General features: G+C 37.3%; 4 protein-coding genes and 2 long non-coding RNA genes across 9 annotated transcripts; 2 read left to right on the top strand and 4 right to left on the bottom strand.

The window, feature by feature from the left end:
• Positions 1–1735: 1735 nt before the first annotated feature.
• Positions 1736–6340, bottom strand: LOC123469854 (the record flags this gene model as incomplete). The annotated part of the gene is made up of 9 exons (XM_045169199.1): positions 6335–6340; positions 5854–5885; positions 5337–5784; positions 5154–5271; positions 4998–5089; positions 4816–4936; positions 4632–4742; positions 4303–4572; positions 1736–2094 (listed from the first exon to the last, which is right to left on the bottom strand). Coding segments are annotated over exons 1-9 (1557 nt in total), but the record flags the coding sequence as incomplete, so codon positions are not given.
• Positions 6341–6357: 17 nt separating this feature from the next.
• LOC123469715 lies at positions 6358–7308 on the bottom strand. The gene is made up of 3 exons (XM_045168921.1): positions 7038–7308; positions 6737–6972; positions 6358–6667 (listed from the first exon to the last, which is right to left on the bottom strand). The coding sequence occupies exons 1-3, from the start codon at positions 7084–7086 to the stop codon at positions 6590–6592; spliced, it is 363 nt and encodes a 120-aa protein (XP_045024856.1). The 5' UTR covers positions 7087–7308; the 3' UTR covers positions 6358–6589.
• Positions 7309–8196: 888 nt separating this feature from the next.
• On the top strand, positions 8197–9070 carry LOC123469718. 2 transcript variants are annotated; one of them, XR_006643032.1, is made up of 3 exons: positions 8197–8318; positions 8579–8672; positions 8727–9070. It is a non-coding gene; the product is annotated as an uncharacterized LOC123469718 (long non-coding RNA). The 2 variants fall into 2 exon arrangements; XR_006643031.1 differs by having other exon boundaries at positions 8198–8318; positions 8576–8672.
• Positions 9066–9853, bottom strand: LOC123469717. The gene is made up of 3 exons (XR_006643030.1): positions 9534–9853; positions 9322–9472; positions 9066–9252 (listed from the first exon to the last, which is right to left on the bottom strand). It is a non-coding gene; the product is annotated as an uncharacterized LOC123469717 (long non-coding RNA).
• An 86-nt stretch (positions 9854–9939) lies between these two features.
• LOC123469714 lies at positions 9940–12176 on the top strand. Of its 2 annotated transcripts, none has more exons than XM_045168919.1 (7): positions 9940–10175; positions 10257–10589; positions 10656–10862; positions 10929–11095; positions 11167–11421; positions 11475–11646; positions 11716–11779. In XM_045168919.1, the coding sequence occupies exons 2-7, from the start codon at positions 10358–10360 to the stop codon at positions 11718–11720; spliced, it is 1038 nt and encodes a 345-aa protein (XP_045024854.1). In that variant the 5' UTR covers positions 9940–10175; positions 10257–10357; the 3' UTR covers positions 11721–11779. The 2 variants fall into 2 exon arrangements, with proteins under 2 accessions (XP_045024854.1, XP_045024853.1); XM_045168918.1 differs by having other exon boundaries at positions 9942–10175; positions 11706–12176.
• Positions 12177–12406: 230 nt separating this feature from the next.
• On the bottom strand, positions 12407–14018 carry LOC123469716. Of its 2 annotated transcripts, XR_006643029.1 has the most exons (3): positions 13786–14018; positions 12906–13368; positions 12599–12851 (listed from the first exon to the last, which is right to left on the bottom strand). XR_006643029.1 is itself a non-coding variant. In XM_045168922.1 (2 exons), the coding sequence occupies exons 1-2, from the start codon at positions 12961–12963 to the stop codon at positions 12574–12576; spliced, it is 336 nt and encodes a 111-aa protein (XP_045024857.1). In that variant the 5' UTR covers positions 12964–13527; the 3' UTR covers positions 12407–12573. The 2 variants fall into 2 exon arrangements, 1 of the variants encoding a protein (XP_045024857.1); XM_045168922.1 differs by lacking the exon at positions 13786–14018 and having other exon boundaries at positions 12407–12851; positions 12906–13527.
• Between the last annotated feature and the right edge of the window lie 3113 nt (positions 14019–17131).

Below are 17131 nucleotides of genomic sequence, written 5' to 3'. Positions count from 1 at the left end.
AGTTTACTTTCTTTTTTGTACAATTAAAATCAAAGAAAGTGGTATTCCTGAATCAATTGGAACAGCCCCGTCGAAACCCCAAGGCTGTCTTCTTATTGGCCCTGTTCCCCGTCAAGTAGCCCACGGCAATTCGAGCAGCCGATAATGGCGGTTAGGTCGACTTTGTAGCCGAACTCCGTTTTTCACTTTAACGCGGATATGAATAAAATTATGCTTAGAAAAAATATGACTTATAGGTTAAAACACGCACTGGGGTCAGCGTTACTACATATCAGAAATTGAAGAGATTCCCTTGATATTAAAAAGCCGAACGTGAGGCCCAAAAGGATCTTTTTTTGAATTTTGACTCTCCGTAAGACCATTTTTTTCTAAATTTGGGGGTATTTTTCTGTTACAAAACAGTTTCAGTTGGTGGAATAGATAGAGAATTTAATTTACTTAAACATACTGAAAATTGAATTAGATCCTACGATATAAAAGATACTTACAAGGCCGAAAACTACACTTTTTCTGGCATAACAATCTGGGTATAAAATTTCATAAATTATTAAAATATTTAAAACTCAACGGAAAAGAGTTAATTTTACATAAAAATGACCGTATCGTCAGGGGCTTACATCTCACCTGAAATTTAATAAATTCCCGTCAGGGAAATCTGCCGAAAATGAGGCTGAAGGTGATTTTCTTGGAATTTTAGCCGCCAAGAAGCTGGTTTTATTTAAATTTAGGGGTAAATAGCTAATCAAAAATAGTTTTAATTAGTGAAAAAGATAGACAATATAAAGAACAACAACATACTTAAAATTGAGCAACTTTCTTTGGCTTATAAGGTACGAATAGGGGTAAAAACGCCAGCCGCAGAGCGCGCGGAAGTAAAAATTCTTTGGCCGTCGATTACGCATACGTGTGTACATATTATGCTGATTCTGAATGCATATTTCGATTCAGCGTAAAAAGTTGAGTATAGGGTGTAATTTTCATTCATTTTGACGGTAGCCTGCGGGATTTAATTTTTTGAGATCAAACTTTTTTCCGAAAAAAAGTCCGCCCTGATAACGTATGCGAGTTGCTGCGCTTTTTCCCTTAAAAAAAAACAAGTCGTAAACTAATAACTCCCGCAGGCTACCGCCAAAATGAATGAAAATTACATCATAGACTCAACTTTTTACGTTGAATCTAAATATGCAGTCAGAATCAGCCTTATATGTACACACTTATGTGTAATCAACGGCAAAAGATATTTTACTTCCGCGCGCTCTGCGGCTGGCGTTTTTACCCCTATTCGTACCTTATAAGCCAAAGAAAGTTGCTCAATTTTCAATATGTTGTTGTCCTTTATATTGTCTATCTTTTTCACTAATTAAAACTATTTTTGATTAGCTATTTACCCCTAAATTTAAATAAAACCAGCTTCTTGGTGGCTATTTGGCGCAGATTTGGCGCGAGCTGTACCAGATCGACAAAACGAAACGCTTACCTACATTTTCAGGTTTTATATTTTATTAATTCTGCTTAATATGTCGCTTTACGCAAGCTTTTTTACCGTTAACTGTATGCTAATCTTGTATAATGCCCAAGTGATTCGATGTGACAACTAAGATTTAATTGCAAACTTCTGTTTATTAAAAAAAACGCAAATGCACACATTCTTAGGTTGACAATATTATTGAGTAATTAATCCTTCAGCTTCACCCTTTTGCATTTCATCCTCCTCCTCTTCCATTTTATCCTCCTCCTCTTCCATTTCATCATCATCCTCTTGTATTTCATCATCATTCTCTTCATCGTCTAGAAATTGTGGAACTTCTTCCGCTACTACATCTTTCCTGTAAAATTTTGCGTAACTTAATGCAACTTCTCGGAGGTCTTCTAATCGCCTAATTTCCTGAGCCTTTAGAAATATGTGAGCAAGCAGGATCTCATCAGTGGAAAGTTTGTGTTTTAGCTCATTTATTTCAATGGTTAATGAGTTGATGCTACAACCAACAGAAGTGATGAATTGTGACATTTCCAGGAACGAAAGCTCAATTTGTTCCTTGTTTCTTTTCCGCTTATGCCAACAGTCGACGAGTTTAAATTTTTCCTTATACGGCCCTATCGTAATATTTAAACTAATAAATTATTCTTTACTGAAGATACATGATTTGGGTAAAGTACAGTATCCTCCACAAAAAAGAGGCACCCCCCCGGTAGCCCAAAAAATAAAAATTCCTTGTGAGCGCTAGATGGCATTGTTTTTCATTGCACAATACAAACAAAAAAAGCATGCAATTTTTTTTTTGTTTGTTTTGACTGCAAATGCCAGACGGTTGCCATGATTTCAATATTTTTTGCTGCGAGCAAAATATGAAAAACGGAGAATTTGAGAAAAAAGTCGGGGAAAGGCTAACCTCTGAATTGTTACCTTTCCCCCAACCCGACTTTTTTCTCAAGTTTTCCGTTTTCCATATTTTCTCGCAACATGAAAACTTATTGGAAACCATGGCAACCCTTTGAAGCTGTGTGATTTCAAAAATGAAAAGCTATTGTTTAAGTGACAGACTATTTCAGACTAGAAATAAGTAAAGGTGACTAGAAAAAGTGACTAGGAAAATTGACTAGAAAAAGTGACTAGAAAAATTGAGTAGAAAAATTGACTAGAAAAAGTGACTAGGAAAATTGACTAGAAAAAGTGACTAGAAAAAGTGATTAGAATAGCGGTGCTTCTTTAAAATGTATCGTGCAAATCAACCAAAAAACCTAAGTGAAGCACAGCGTGGGGAAATAATTGGTTTGACTAGAGCCGGGCATTCCCAAGCGCAAATCGCTAATTTAGTTGGTTGCTCAAGATCAACCGTCCAAAGGTGGCAAAATCGTTTTTCTGAAGAAGAAAATGTCAAAAGAAAAAGAGGGACGGGCTTAAAGAGAAAAACCACACTCCAGCAAGATAACGCAATAGTGCGTTTTGCCTCTGCTAACCCTATTGTTAAGGCTAGTGTTATTGCAGGTTAGGGTAGCGTAATTTTTTTTTTTTGCTTCATCAGACCCATTTTTTCTGCTTAGATTCCCTCGCAATACCTGTAAGTTCCCAAACGATAAGTCGTCGTCTAAGAAATCGTGGCATTATTGCTTGCGTGGCCGCAAAAAAGTGCGATCTTACGCAGCGCAACGCGGAAAATCGTTTGAATTTCGCGGCGGAGTTTATTAATAAGGACCCTGTGTATTGGTCAAAAGTAGTTTTCTCTGATGAAAAAACTTTCGGGTATTATTATTATTAAAATTACGTTACGGTAATGTTATCTTAAAAAATTTCACTATTCCAAAAAGGTCTGACGAATGCGGTAGAGTGTTTGTCTACCGGAAAAAGGGCACGAGATTTCAACGGGAGCATATCCAGACAATTAATAGAAGTGGACGCAAGACAATGCCTGTTTGGGGCTGTTTTTCTGCCGCTGGGTCTTGCCCACTAATTCCGATAGAAGGCAGATTTACGAAAGAAAAATATCTTGAGATCCTAGAGAACAATTTCCTGCCCTGGATCAATGAAACTTATGGGCCGGAAGAAACCATCCCTTTCATTCAAGACAATTCCCCTATCCATACAGCAAGGGTAATAAAAGCTTGCTTTGCTGCCCATCCAAGGATCGAGGTTCTCCCGTGGCCTGCCCGCTCGCCCGATTTAAATCCCATTGAAAACGTGTGGGGGGATATTGTGCGTGAATTCGACGCGAAAGATTCCCGAAACAAAGAAGAAGTTTTTGCCCATGCACAGACCGCTTGGCAAAATCTTACTGATAATCACGCTTATCGTGAAAAACTAGCGCTTTCAATGACCAAAAGACTTCAATTATGCATTGAAGCTAACGGCTGGTGGACGAAATATTAAACTAATTTCATTTATCAGTTGGTTTAAATTGAATAAATTCTCTTTTCAAAAAAAAATTTGTTGCATTCTTTTCTTAGATTTATTTTCCAAATGCTATAATTTTTTTCGTCTGTCACCAATAAGTTTTCATGTTGCGAGCAAAATATGAAAAACGGAAAACTTGAGAAAAAAGTCGGGTTGGGGGAAAGGTAACAATTCAGAGGTTAGCCTTTCCCCGACTTTTTTCTCAAATTCTCCGTTTTTCATATTTTGCTCGCAGCAAAAATATTGAAATCATGGCAACCGTCTGGCATTTGCAGTCAAAACAAACAAAAAAAATTGCATGCTTTTTTTGTTTGTATTGTGCAATGAAAAACAATGCCATCTAGCGCTCACAAGGAATTTTTATTTTTTGGGCTACCGGGGGGGGTGCCTCTTTTTTGTGGAGGATACTGTACTTAGGCTAGCTGGTTCCCAAGGGAAAATCCCTTCTTCAAAATGTTCTATGGTAATGAGTTCAAGAGGAGTTTCTTCAAGATCTTGACCTTCTTCAAAATGTTCTATGGTAATGAGTTCAAGAGGAGTTTCTTCAAGATCTTGATTCACAAATTCGGCGGTTTTGGGGCGAGTTTTTGTGATCAGCTTGTTGATTTCCAATATTTTTTTCTCTGCTGAAGCGTATAAGGTCCCTTGCTTCCTCCTCAACTTCGTTCTCCATTTACACCCCTCTGGTTAAAACGATGGTAATTATGACAGTAGTGAAATATTTAAATAACGTAAAACAAACCTGCTACGGCAGACACTCTGTTTTTTACATTTATCCACTCGTAATGTAACCATTCTAACTCATCTTGTAGTGTGGAAATATCGGTTGTAGTCTTCCGCTTTGATCCACTCTCTGATTATGAAGTAGATGAGGAAACATAATTAAGAATTAAGAATGATATATATTTTATTTACAGTATGCATACTGTATTCGAAAGATTCTTTTATCAGTTCCTCTTGAATGGATGGCAAATCTTCCTCGGTCAACTGGTTTGCATCAAACAACATTTGGAAACGAGCTGTGTAGAATTTCAGTCCAGCAACAGCCTAAAAATTAAAGCCGATATCACCTTTAACAGATTTTTGTTACACACATCTCCCCAACTACCTTGAACATTCTAATTGTTATTATTCGTGGTATGTTCCACTCTTTTCTTTCATTGATATAGAAGCCTGCACAAGTGAAAAAGTCAATCCAGTCTAAAGATTCAAATTCTATTAATATTAAGTAAAAAATGAAATATAACCCATTATGCAACATTACTTCCTTCGCTCATGCATTTGGTTGAATTTTGGAATGGTCCATAAATCGAAAAAACGCGTTCTGTTTCTTCCCCTAACAACATACATGCGCCTTCCTTCCAGTGGCCAAAATATAGAACCTACAAAAAATAAAGTGAAAAAAAAATAAATGAAAGTTTTCATGCTATTGAATTAATTCAGTTACTTGACAATACCAGCCGTGCGCTTGACCATGCACATACGACAAAAACGGACTCATATTTTCCGTCAGATACTTGTATTTTGGCAAAAGGAATCCTATATTTCTCGCAAAATCCCAATATTGACAAATGACGTCGTTGATCAAGAACTTTGCATTAAAATCCCTGCATTTAATATGCGCTGCAAAAGTATCTCTAAATGTTTCTCCCTCGCGCATTTCGACAGCAGTGTGAACAACGTCGTGACCACAAGAAGCCATAACAATTCCTGTTGCTTCCAATTTCTTGTATTTGGTCGAAACTTCTCTGGCTGCAAGAAACTGAGAATTTCCACATTTACTGCTTATTGTGTTTTTTCCGGGAGGTCTCACGAGATTAATTTCATCCTTAACTTTCTTTGCATTTTCGCTAGAAACTATAAGTTTATCACCAAACCAAGCTTTGCCTTTCTTCCTGAAATTCGATTATAAAAATGTTATCTTTTTATCCAGTGAAAAGTTTTTACTTAAAAGCACAACTCACTTTTTATCCGTATAGGGGAGAACGGGGTCAAACTGGACAAAAAATTTCTTTCCTCTTTATTTAGATTTCTATGTTCTTTTTCTAATATTTATTTTTAGTTAATGGTGCAGCACCTTCTTGGGTAACTCCACAATTTTTTTGTAATTTTTAAATCTTAAAATAAACGAGTTATAAGGATTTTAATGAAGTCGTTTTTTTTTAGTTTTTATTTAAACGACGGGGCGAAACTGGACAGGGACGGTGTGAGATTGGACACTGCCAGTTTTCCTCATAAAAAGACATAAAATAAATTTTAAAAAAATATGGGTAGACTGCTTATTCAATATTTTATTCATTTATATTGAAATATTTGCAATAGAAATGAAAAATAGAGAGTTATGTCATTTTTACGAAATAGGGGGCTGAAATGGACAATTTGTAGGCGGGTAGAGTAAAATGGGAGGGCTTAACAGAGTATCGAGTATCGATTTGTCAAACGGGCGTACATGGCTTCTCCACAAGCACCTCCCACTCCAATATCGAAGTTGTCCGATATGACCCCAAAACTGTGTGTCCAAAATGACCCAACCTGGTGCTATTTAGTATTTCGTTAATAACTTAACACTGGAAAGGCATTAAGTCAATCGTCCGTCCGTCAATCGTCCGTTCGTCAATCGCCCGTCACAATGCAAACCAAGCGGGCACGGTTTACCAAATTTATCGGTACAGGCTCTGCAAATAGTTTTTCTCTTTCCTTTTACTCGTCCAACAGGGAATTGAAGTATTCGTAAAGCTTGCTCGCTTTATTAAACAACTTTTTGTTAATTGTTCCACGCTAAATAAACAAATTACAAAAAATTATAAAAATATAGTTGTTATTATAACATGTCAGACTTTTCTTTACTCTTCCTAAATCAGCAGATATCGCCATAATTGTTTCCAAAAACTTATATTCAGAGGTACCTGGCGTCAAGTATTTTAAATGACGCCACAAACGCAATAAATCGAATGAAAAAAGATATTTTGTAGATACAGGAGAGCCAGGGAAGTATCCAGAAGTAATAAAGTCTGTGAAATCCGCTTCTCGATTAGTCGAACAGTTATCACAGTGAAAAATATTTCTATTTAAATCGAATCTCCCTATAAGAAAATAAATTTGAGGTTTTAGATTTTAAAACTGATTACGGAAAATGTATGAAACCAACCTTTTGGCGTGACGACAGCGTGAAACGGGTACCTAGCAATTTGTGACATGTGTGTATCGCATTTGTCGCATTTTGGGGAACACAACGGGATAAAAACGCTCTTTACTACAATCTGCCCCTGATGATCCACAAACTCAGTCGGAAGCAATTGTTTTCCAGGCCGAGTATTAGAATAAAATGATCTTTGATGAAATGGAATCCGCAGGTGGATTTTTTCGTCACATTTTCCACAGTGTTTTTCACTGCAATCAAGGCAGTTGATTATTTGATTGCTTTGCCCTACTAACACATAGGATCCAAATAACATAACATGAATGTACTTCCATCCGTTTTCCATACTCATCCGTGTGGGATGGCTACGGTTTATAACATAAATGTACAAAATTGAACGAAATAAAATAAATAACGTACATTCTACTTTGTATATTCTTATTACGTTAGATGACTGTAAAATAGCGGATGTAGTTTTAAAATTTTTTCTCATCCAACAATGGATATGATGGGTACATACAAACTCGGATGTTAAAACAGTGAATGCGATTGGATCACTATTGTACATGCTCGTAATGTACAATAGCGGATGTAGTTTTAACATTTTTTGTCATCCAATAATGGATATGATGGGTACATACAAACTCGGATGTTAAAACAGTGAATGCGATTGGATCACTATTGTACATGCTCGTAATGTACGAAATTGGATTATGAATCCATGACCCGATTAATCCATTTTGTATATCCATGTTATACTGTTTGGATATGGAATATAGTATTCATTTTACGTACAAATATGGACATGAAAATAGCTCTTCTTCTGTCCTGTTTAGGACAGAGAACGAATGTTAAGTGCACATACACATCTGTATGTAGTCTGATTCATTTTACTACATCATAGTTGGATGACGCCAGTATATAAAAAATGGTACTCTAAAACATGCATTGGCTAAATTGTTATTTAAATTATCAAATTGCGTAAGTTAACGTTCAAACCATCAATTAATTGATGGTTTCAAATCGACATTCAACTCTACGAGGCTTTTAAATAGCGTGAGCTATATTATTTTTATGCATTCCAAAATTGAAGTACAGAGAGGCGTTTTAAATCACGATTTGTATTTATACAAAGCAGACCAACATTTCAATTTTATAAACCTGGCAACCATAAATGCCTTCACTGTAAAAAAAGCCAAGCGTCATAGTCGCCATTGTCCATCTTTCTTTTCTACTGAAGAGTGAAGATCTTATTTTCACAGCACATTCATCTGTTAAATTAATAATTAGGTAATAAATTTTCAATAGTTACATCTCTAATGAAACTGTAAGTTTTGTTGTGAAGAATTGTATATCGTTGTCTTGATTTTAAGTAGCCTATTTTTAACATTGCTAGTGGCACTGACTATAAACTTCATACTTTTGGTAATTATTCTGAGCTTGTATAAAGTTATTGTGGTAAATTAAGCGATATAGCATCTTTTCCATTACTGGTAAACCCTTGTGCAGATTCATTTTTTGTTATGTTTTCTAAACTTTTGTTTCAGTAGGTTTGTCGTAACAAAAAAGTTTGTGCTTTTGGCCTATCAGTACAGCAGGCAGTGTGGAAATATTTTAAGCGACACAGCATCTTTTCCAATTTTGGTAAACCCTTGTGCAGATTCATTTCTTGTTATGTTTTCTAAATTTTTGTTTTAGTAGGTTTGTCGTAACCCAAAAGTCCTTTTGGCCAATCACCAGATCAGCCAAGTGTAAAAGACATCATGTTCTTCGAAGACCCAGGTAGCACACAGACTCTGTTTCAGGTCTGTTACAGATCTGTTTTTGAGAGTCTGTAAATTGTTTGTAGTGTCCCACTTTTACAGACTGTCACACAGGTCTGTGACAGACCTGACTTACAAAATCTGTATAACAGGTTTGTTACAGACCTGACTTACAAAATCTGTATAACAGGTTTGTTACATAACGCGTACCACAGTCTTTGTACTACCAACTGTTTACAGATCCGTCGTTTCAATAATACAAGTATACAACTCACGCGATTTAAAATTTGTATTCAACACGCATTTCATTTTATACACCACTTACACATGATTGTCCAAGCAAAATTATGTAAAGCTTTATGAAATTTAGCAATAGTTTTCAATACGGAGCGCCCATCCGATATAAGTTGGTGATGCACGGCCAATTAATTCCGTCTATTGAGTAGGGGCGAGGGATTAACCTGAAACGAGAATGGAAGTGACTTTAGATTTTTTAAATATCATGGAAGTGTAACGACAGAAAGCAATACCTCTAAATAAGAGTGGGTCCATTCCAAGGATATGAGGATTGAATGTGTAGCAACCAAGGGGTCAACAAAAACCCTTTTTTGACCATGGTGTTGGCCTTTTATTTTTCTCGAAAGGACAATCTGATAGCTTTCAGTCAGTCTAATTGCAAATCTAAAGCAAAATCAAAATTAGAAATAAACCAAGAATAATGAAAACTATTGCAATAACCTACAGATCGCTTTCCATCAACACACATGATAGCTTGGATGATACACGAGTAGTGGCAACTTTGAGCATGGTTAACAATTACACAAAATACTTTAACATGCCAAAACTTACAAGTGTGCTGAGAAGACATGAAAATTCCAATGAAAAGACATGACGACGAACTATCACTTGTCAACAACACGGCCGGCTGGCGGCTGCTGGTAGGCGCAAGAGAGAGTCCCCCTAGCGGGGGCTAATAGATTTTTCCCTTTCCATAAACAAACACACACACAGTTTCGCCACCCAATCCGCCGGAATCGCATTCCATCAACACACACGCAAAATATTCACCATAATTCCCAAAATATTTCATATAATTTCCCAAAATAATACATCGATGTATTATTTTGTTTTCATTTAAATTGTTTGTGCTACTTTATGTAAAACAATTCATTCTGTTTTCAGAAAGGGGAGTTCTACATTGTAGACTTACACACACCTGAAGGATTACAAGTATGTGTGGTGCCAGATATTTGGTGTTACTACGTAGACGACAAATTCTGCTGTGTTTGGCCACATTTTCATCAGACAAAGGAAATCAAGAGTAGGACTCAACCCAAGAGAGAGTGGGCCTCATTCTATGCGGATAAGAGAAATAAGACTTTTGGTAATTCTATACAGATAGACTTTTGGTCTATTAAAATTATTTTAGAATATTTTGTAATGTCTCATTCAAATCTCCTTTTAGGAAGCTACAACGAAGCTAAAGCCAAAGAAATTACTGCCACTCAAAAGACAGATTTAGCTTCTGAGCCCGAAGATCTTGGAAGGGGTAAGAGGGTTCGCAGGATGAGGAGACCATTTTCTCCTGCAATTGACTACCATCTTGACTCATCGTCGTGTAGCGAAGAAGAAGGTGCTTCGCAACTGATGAAAAATGGATTGCCTCCTGCCCCATTCTTATTGCCGGTCACCCAGTCAACGGCCCTTTCAGATGAAGGTACACCAGGATATTATAGTTCGCTACCAAACGAAGAGAATGCAGTATCACCAACTCAAGAGATCTGCAGTGAGTTAATCAGTAAGTGTAAATGTTAGGAAAATGCCAAACTTTGATATATTTTAACATATTGGATTTAAATTTCAGGTGCACCAATCACTTCTCCACAGTCTAGCAGTGAAGTTGAAGATCGTTCTATGCAAATCCATGGACAAGTTCAACGCAAGAATTCAGGCGCTGCTGGCTCAACTTATAGAAAAAGAATCAATGAAAGTACATCAGGATATTGTAGTTCGCTACCAAACGAAGACAATGCAGTATCACCAACTCAAGAGATCTGCAGTCAGTTAATTAGTAAGTGTAAATGTTAGGAAAATGCCAAACTTTGATATATTTTAACATATTGTTCTTAAATTTCAGGTTCACCAATCACTTCTCCACAGTCTAGCAATGAAGTTGAATATCGTTCTATGCAAATCCATGGACAAGTTCAACGCATGAATTCAGGCGCTTCTGGCTCAACTTATACAGAGAATGTCGTTGCTGGGTCCTCCGGCACTCCAGCATGTGGTTCATCTGGGACAATGGTAGTTTCCGATTCCAAAGGATGTTTAATTCTCTCATGATCTAGTTTCAAATAATTGTGTTCATCTTGCAGGGAACGTTTAACCGTTATGTAGTATCACAACAAGATTTTCACATTCTTCGTGCCCTGAAGCAAGTCAATGCTACAATGAAGGAGATGGATCGAAAAATTTTATCCATAGATAAGAAGGTGGAGAAGACGGCAACTGAAGAAACTACTTTTGCTGACATCGAAAATTTCCCAGTATCTTTTCCGCTAGCAAACGTTGAAGAATTCATTAAGCTTGAAGACATACTAAATGAAGATCCATCTAAAGCTGCCATTGTGGTAATAGTTTACGTCAAGTTTTACATAACAAATTTTTACATGTACTTTGGCAGTATCAGTTAGTAAAGTCGTGTGGTGGGATGTCGGAATCGGATGCGATTTGTCGGGCGTGGATCAAAATTACTTCCATTGAGTGTCGCTCTGACTGCAATTGGAAGGGTGTCAAAAGAGGCACTCACCAGAAACATGGGCTCGAACTTTCATCGATTAAGGATGCTGTATTAAGTAAGGCTTGTTATTCACTTTTTCGCTTATTATATTAATTGTAATTTCTATCGTTACAGAGGGAATCAGAATGAACGCTACGTACGCAGATCTCAAGGATGCGGTGTTTGAACATGAGACCAGGAAGTTTTTCGTCCGCGCTCCTGAAAAAGTTCGCACTAAGCTTCGCGCGAAGAAGCGCCCAGCAGGCACGGCTGATCATCCACAACTTCCCAATGGTGTGGATTGAAAATCGTCGTTTCAGTTGTGAGTTAAGGACCATCATGCCTTACCCCACTTAGTCAAATTCAATTTCAACCAATCAAGAATCACTTCTCATGGATTATTGAAAATCCAAATTCAATTTCAACCAATCAAGAATCACTTCTCATGGATTATTCAAAATCCAAAATCAAGATATGTTGAAGAATCAAGAATGTCAAGTTGGCGCGCCGTGCCGTGCAGAAACCCCTAGTTGCCTAGTAACTTTATTACATTCACGTGTATTAACATGTATGTCTGTCCTTAATTAATAAAGTTGGTTACGAGAATTTTTAAGCGTTTTTATTCGTTCGTTATCGATACACATTAAATGTACTGGGTCCATTCAATTTACATCCGAATATCCTAAAAATAAACTCATTATTTTTCAATCCAAATCTGTATATACCTGGTATGTAAAACGGTACATACCCTCTGGATACAAAGGGTATGTACCGTTTGATTCAATGTACATCCGATTCATATAGAATCCGATTTGAATCGGATGTACATTGACGTACGTTTATGGCCAATTTATTCCTTTAATCATTGTTCTTCTTCGTACATACATACAACGTACGCATCCCACATCGAACGGAGGGGTAAATTGGATGGTTAGGTTATGTCCAGAGAACGTACGAAATCTATGTCGCACATCCATTAATGTACATCCATGTTACATTCTATTTATGTAAGTGTGCTAGTAGGGTGGTCACCACAGTTCTTGCAACTGAATCCCCTAATGCCATGGTGATGCTCAAAAGCTTTGAAAGCAAGGGACTCAACATCAGTCCACAAACAATCAAGATCCTTTTCTTCAGATTTTCTTTTTTTCTTTTCTTTTATTTCAGAGGACACGGAGTCAGCTATGGCTTGATTGGCTTCCAATTCAGAAGCAATCATCAATTCTTTCAGCTTCTCTCGCAACTGCTGGATGGCATTTTCCTTTGATCCTTGATCAAACACTAAAAAGAAATTAATTGATTTACCTATTCTCAATTCTTGAATTTAAAATATACCTGAAGAGTTCACTGTGTTTTCATTGGCATATGAGTGGTCCATTCGTGCTTGATCCATGCCTTCTGGATCCGCTAAACAATCCAAGTCTTCATTACCTGTCACACAATTAGATGATTAATTAGGGACAATAAAAAAGGATGGATTATGTGCACTAATAATCAGCTGAGCTGCTGCTCTTTGTGTTGTATTGTGGTTGGGTTTTATGAGAACTTTGTTGGGCTTGCTGTTTGAGTTGCCGTTCTTGGTTGTTGGTCACTGACTTCTCAGTTAACTCCTTTGCATGCCCTAAACAGGACCCATGTTGAACTTGGGTTCTCGTTTCGCTCGTTTTGCTGCATTTCGGTTAGCCGCCTTTCTTAGCTGACTTTCTTCTTTTTCCTTCTCTTGCTGAAGCCTTTCCTCTTCACTTTGTGGAGTTGGTTTACGGCCCTTACGAATCATTTTGTCAGTGTGCCTATTAAACTGCAGATTGAATCACACGCGTACAGCAATTACTAAATTAATTAAGAGCACTCTTGACAATTAAGCGGTACAACACGCACGCACACATGCAGTGAGCTAGCTCAGGCGGGGGTGAGCTATTTACAAAAGCCCAGCAGACGCAAAAACATTAAATGCACCCTTCAGCCGCTAGGGGTACCGTACCGTTTACGCACTCACCCCCGCCTGAGCTCGCTCACCCCCGCCAAAGCTAGCTCACTTCTACTCGTGTTGTCTTCATTTTTACCCTCATACTAAGTTTTTGTTGTAAAAGACAAATCAAATTAAACAACACAGAAAAATTGAAGGCGAGAACGAGGAAAACCTAGGTGGGGAAACCTTTTAATGGCTAGAGCTACTTACGAAAATACGGAAAAAAGAGTCGTTTCGCAGTTTTACCTATTTTTTAAAGTAGCTATTTAGATCTCAGATGCAGGATGTCATCTTCGCCAAACACGAAGACAAAAAGTAACAATTTCAAAGCACTGTTGAAATTTAAAACGCAGCAGTGAGCTAGTTCAGGCGGGGGTGAGCGTTTTATCAAAGCCTGGCAGACGTCAAAACACGAGTTGCGGCCCTCCGCCGCTAGGAACGCTGGAAATAGGGTGCCGTGTACGCGCTCACCCCCGCCTGAGCTCGCTCACAGCAACCCGTGTTGTGGATTACATGGTTTGAGTATTCCCATGGACTACTCGTTTGTTAAGGACGGGACTCTTCGACATTTCCTATGTCGGCCATGTAATTTTTAGATTTTTAAATTGAATTCAATTAAAAAAAAATATTATTGACTTACCAAATGTCCCTATATGAAAAATCAACCATTAACGAGATATTAATTATTTTGTATCAGAAAATAGGGAAATTGATCGGGCTGCCGGTGCCATCTGGGAGCCAAAAATTCTAACTCATTGCTTGTTTTCTTTGTACAGTTTCAAATTCAGTTGTCAATCAGCAAGATCATGCGATTTTAGTTGATAGATGGCACCCGACAATTTCGAGTTCAGTTGTCAATCAGAAAGAACATGCGATTTTTGGTTGATAGCTGGCACCGGCGGCCCGCCCAATTCCCCTCCTACCAAAATTTAAATCGCAATATCTTCTTAAATGATTCGTTTAATAAAGAAAAAAATAGATGGTTACAATTGCCTTTCAAAGCTGCATTTAACAATGTTTTTTTTTTCATGAAAATAGCCCACCCGACCAGAGTTGCCGCGATCGATTTAATGATCGAGATCGATTGATCGATCGATCGAGATTTTTGCGATCGAGATCAATCGATTGATCAAACCGATTTATCAGGATCGAGATCGAGATCGAAAGGGGTTGAACGAAATCGATCTCGACTGTGGCGACACCTAGTGGCGGATACAGAAAGTTTTTAAAACATTCATTAATCATACGACATAAAACTTTTTTCAGATAGTAGACGAACTTCGCGTCTTGTTTTTTTTTCTATAGGGCAGTAAAACATCCTGCGTTGCGCGTTTTCCACAAATGCGAAAATCTCATTTGTGTCCAAGTTGGTCTGCTGTGGCTGCAGCGTCTTATGGAGAAACCATCTTCTTCACGTTAAAAATTAAGTTTTCATAACTATAATTTAGATTTCCCCCTTTTCTTCCTAGAAGTGGGTACCCTATTCATCTTTTCATTTCCTATTTTTTTTTTCTAGCTCCAGTTCTATCTACTTTATTTTTATTTTATTTTTGTTTGTAAGTTGCTCGTCTCTTTTAGCCGAAGAATTTCGTTTGCTGCCAGAAATTCGTCTGCTACAAGGGGATGAACAACAAACCATTCACAAACTATAGCTAAATAAAAATAAACCAGATAGAACTAGGGCTAGAAAAAAAAATTGGGAAATGAAAAATAAATAGGGTCCCCCCTGCTAGGAAGAAAAGGGGGGAAATCTTAATTATACAGTACCCGCAAAAAGTGTCCGAACGCGGGCCTTGTTTTGGACTTTTTTACATTGAGTCTTACGGCGGCGGGTACCTAGCGCGGACCGGGAAATCGGGCTCAAATATGTCAGCAAAGCAATTAAATTTTACAGTTTTGCTGACAAAATAACAAGCTATAGGGTACTAATTTTTTAATTTTTTTTCTAATAGGATTTGTTGACCAGCATGCTGGTCAACAAATAAACGAACACTGCCCCTAATTTCTATAGCGTCTTATGGCACCATGCCCTATTTATAGATATTTATTTCGTATGTAAGGAATCATTATGTACATAATACAATTATTCCGTTACATAAAGAACTCTTTCGTTAATATTCTATGTTAATGGCTATAGTGTAATTTCAATATTTAATTAAGGAGAATTTTTTTAAACAGGGAAGGTCATATCTTGTTACCCGACAAAACTAGTTTAATTTTTTTCCACCAGGGGCGATGTATTCGCCCAGTAGTTTTTTGACAGCTAACTATCTGTGGTGACAGCAGTCGCTATTTTTTGTAGACAAATCCTTGTCGAGTTTTTGAAAAGTGTTTCTCCTTTTGTCAAACAGATTCAGGTATTCATTTTAAATAGTATATAGTAAACAAAAAACCTTTTCGTTTGTAAAACCAGCGCCCCTGGTGGAAAAAAATTAAACTAGTTTTGTCGGGTAACAAGATATGACCTTCCCTGTTTAAAAAAATTCTCCTTAATTAAATATTGAAATTACACTATAGCCATTAACATAGAATATTAACGAAAGAGTTCTTTATGTAACGGAATAATTGTATTATGTACATAATGATTCCTTACATACGAAATAAATATCTATAAATAGGGCATGGTGCCATAAGACGCTATAGAAATTAGGGCAGTGTTCGTTTATTTGTTGACCAGCATGCTGGTCAACAAATCCTATTAGAAAAAAATTAAAAAATTAGTACCCTATAGCTTGTTATTTTGTCAGCAAAACTGTAAAATTTAATTGCTTTGCTGACATATTTGAGCCCGATTTCCCGGTCCGCGCTAGGTACCCGCCGCCGTAAGACTCAATGTAAAAAGTCCAAAACAAGGCCCGCGTTCGGACACTTTTTGCGGGTACTGTATTTATGAAAACTTATTTTTTAACATGAAGAAGTTGGTTTCTCCATAAGACGCTGCAGCCGCAGCAGACCAACTTGGACACAAATGAGATTTTCGCATTTGTGGAGAACGTGCAACGTAGGATGTTTTACTGCTCTATTCCTAATTCTTGCTCATTTATACATTATTAATTTATATTTATATTTCCATTAGAAGTATAATAGTGGTCTACCTTCTTCAGCAGCTTGCGAGGGATTATTCAGTACGGCAGGCTTAATTTTCACTTCTAAGAGATGCAAGCTATCTGATTTGAATTTCAATATGTTGCTGTTTTTGAAGTTAAATGGCTCCTGCTGTCGTGAGTGGGAAAAAACCCTCAAAAACGTCTGGTAACCCCACTAAATAATGCTGTTTATTGTTATTTAATTGCTGGAAAGATTCAAACATAAATACAATGATAAAAATTTAACGCGATCGATTCGATCGATTTCGATCATCGATCGATCATTTCATTTTTGATCAATCGAAACGATCGAAACGATCAAATTTTTTTTTGATCGAGATCAATCGATCGCGAACTAGTGATCGAACGGCAACTCTGCACCCGACACCCTTTAACAAGGCGAGATAGGGAAAGAGTCCCGTCTTTAACAATAGAGTAGTCCATGGTATTCCATGTAAAACGCCTTGTGACTAGGCCACACCCCACGTCACTTTTCGCGAACCCGA

This window comes from Daphnia magna, linkage group LG2, assembly GCF_020631705.1.
Source record: "Daphnia magna isolate NIES linkage group LG2, ASM2063170v1.1, whole genome shotgun sequence".
Taxonomy (NCBI): Eukaryota; Metazoa; Arthropoda; class Branchiopoda; order Diplostraca; family Daphniidae; genus Daphnia; species Daphnia magna.
This window is presented reverse-complemented; position numbering and strand designations above follow the sequence as displayed.

Excerpts from the sequence above, each read along its gene's own strand:
- LOC123469715 (XM_045168921.1), bottom strand. The coding sequence starts at position 7,086 with ATGTCACAAATTGCTAGGTACCCGTTTCACGCTGTCGTCACGCCAAAA. Across the intron at positions 6,973-7,037 it reads CGCTGTCGTCACGCCAAAAG|GGAGATTCGATTTAAATAGA; the intron begins GTTGGTTTCATA and ends ATTTTCTTATAG. Across the intron at positions 6,668-6,736 it reads TATCTGCTGATTTAGGAAGA|CGTGGAACAATTAACAAAAA; the intron begins GTAAAGAAAAGT and ends TTGTTTATTTAG.
- LOC123469714 (XM_045168918.1), top strand. The coding sequence starts at position 10,358 with ATGAGGAGACCATTTTCTCCTGCAATTGACTACCATCTTGACTCATCG. Across the intron at positions 10,590-10,655 it reads GATCTGCAGTGAGTTAATCA|GTGCACCAATCACTTCTCCA; the intron begins GTAAGTGTAAAT and ends TTTAAATTTCAG. Across the intron at positions 11,096-11,166 it reads GTGGTTCATCTGGGACAATG|GGAACGTTTAACCGTTATGT; the intron begins GTAGTTTCCGAT and ends TTCATCTTGCAG.
- LOC123469716 (XM_045168922.1), bottom strand. The coding sequence starts at position 12,963 with ATGGATCAAGCACGAATGGACCACTCATATGCCAATGAAAACACAGTG. Across the intron at positions 12,852-12,905 it reads AAACACAGTGAACTCTTCAG|TGTTTGATCAAGGATCAAAG; the intron begins GTATATTTTAAA and ends ATTTCTTTTTAG.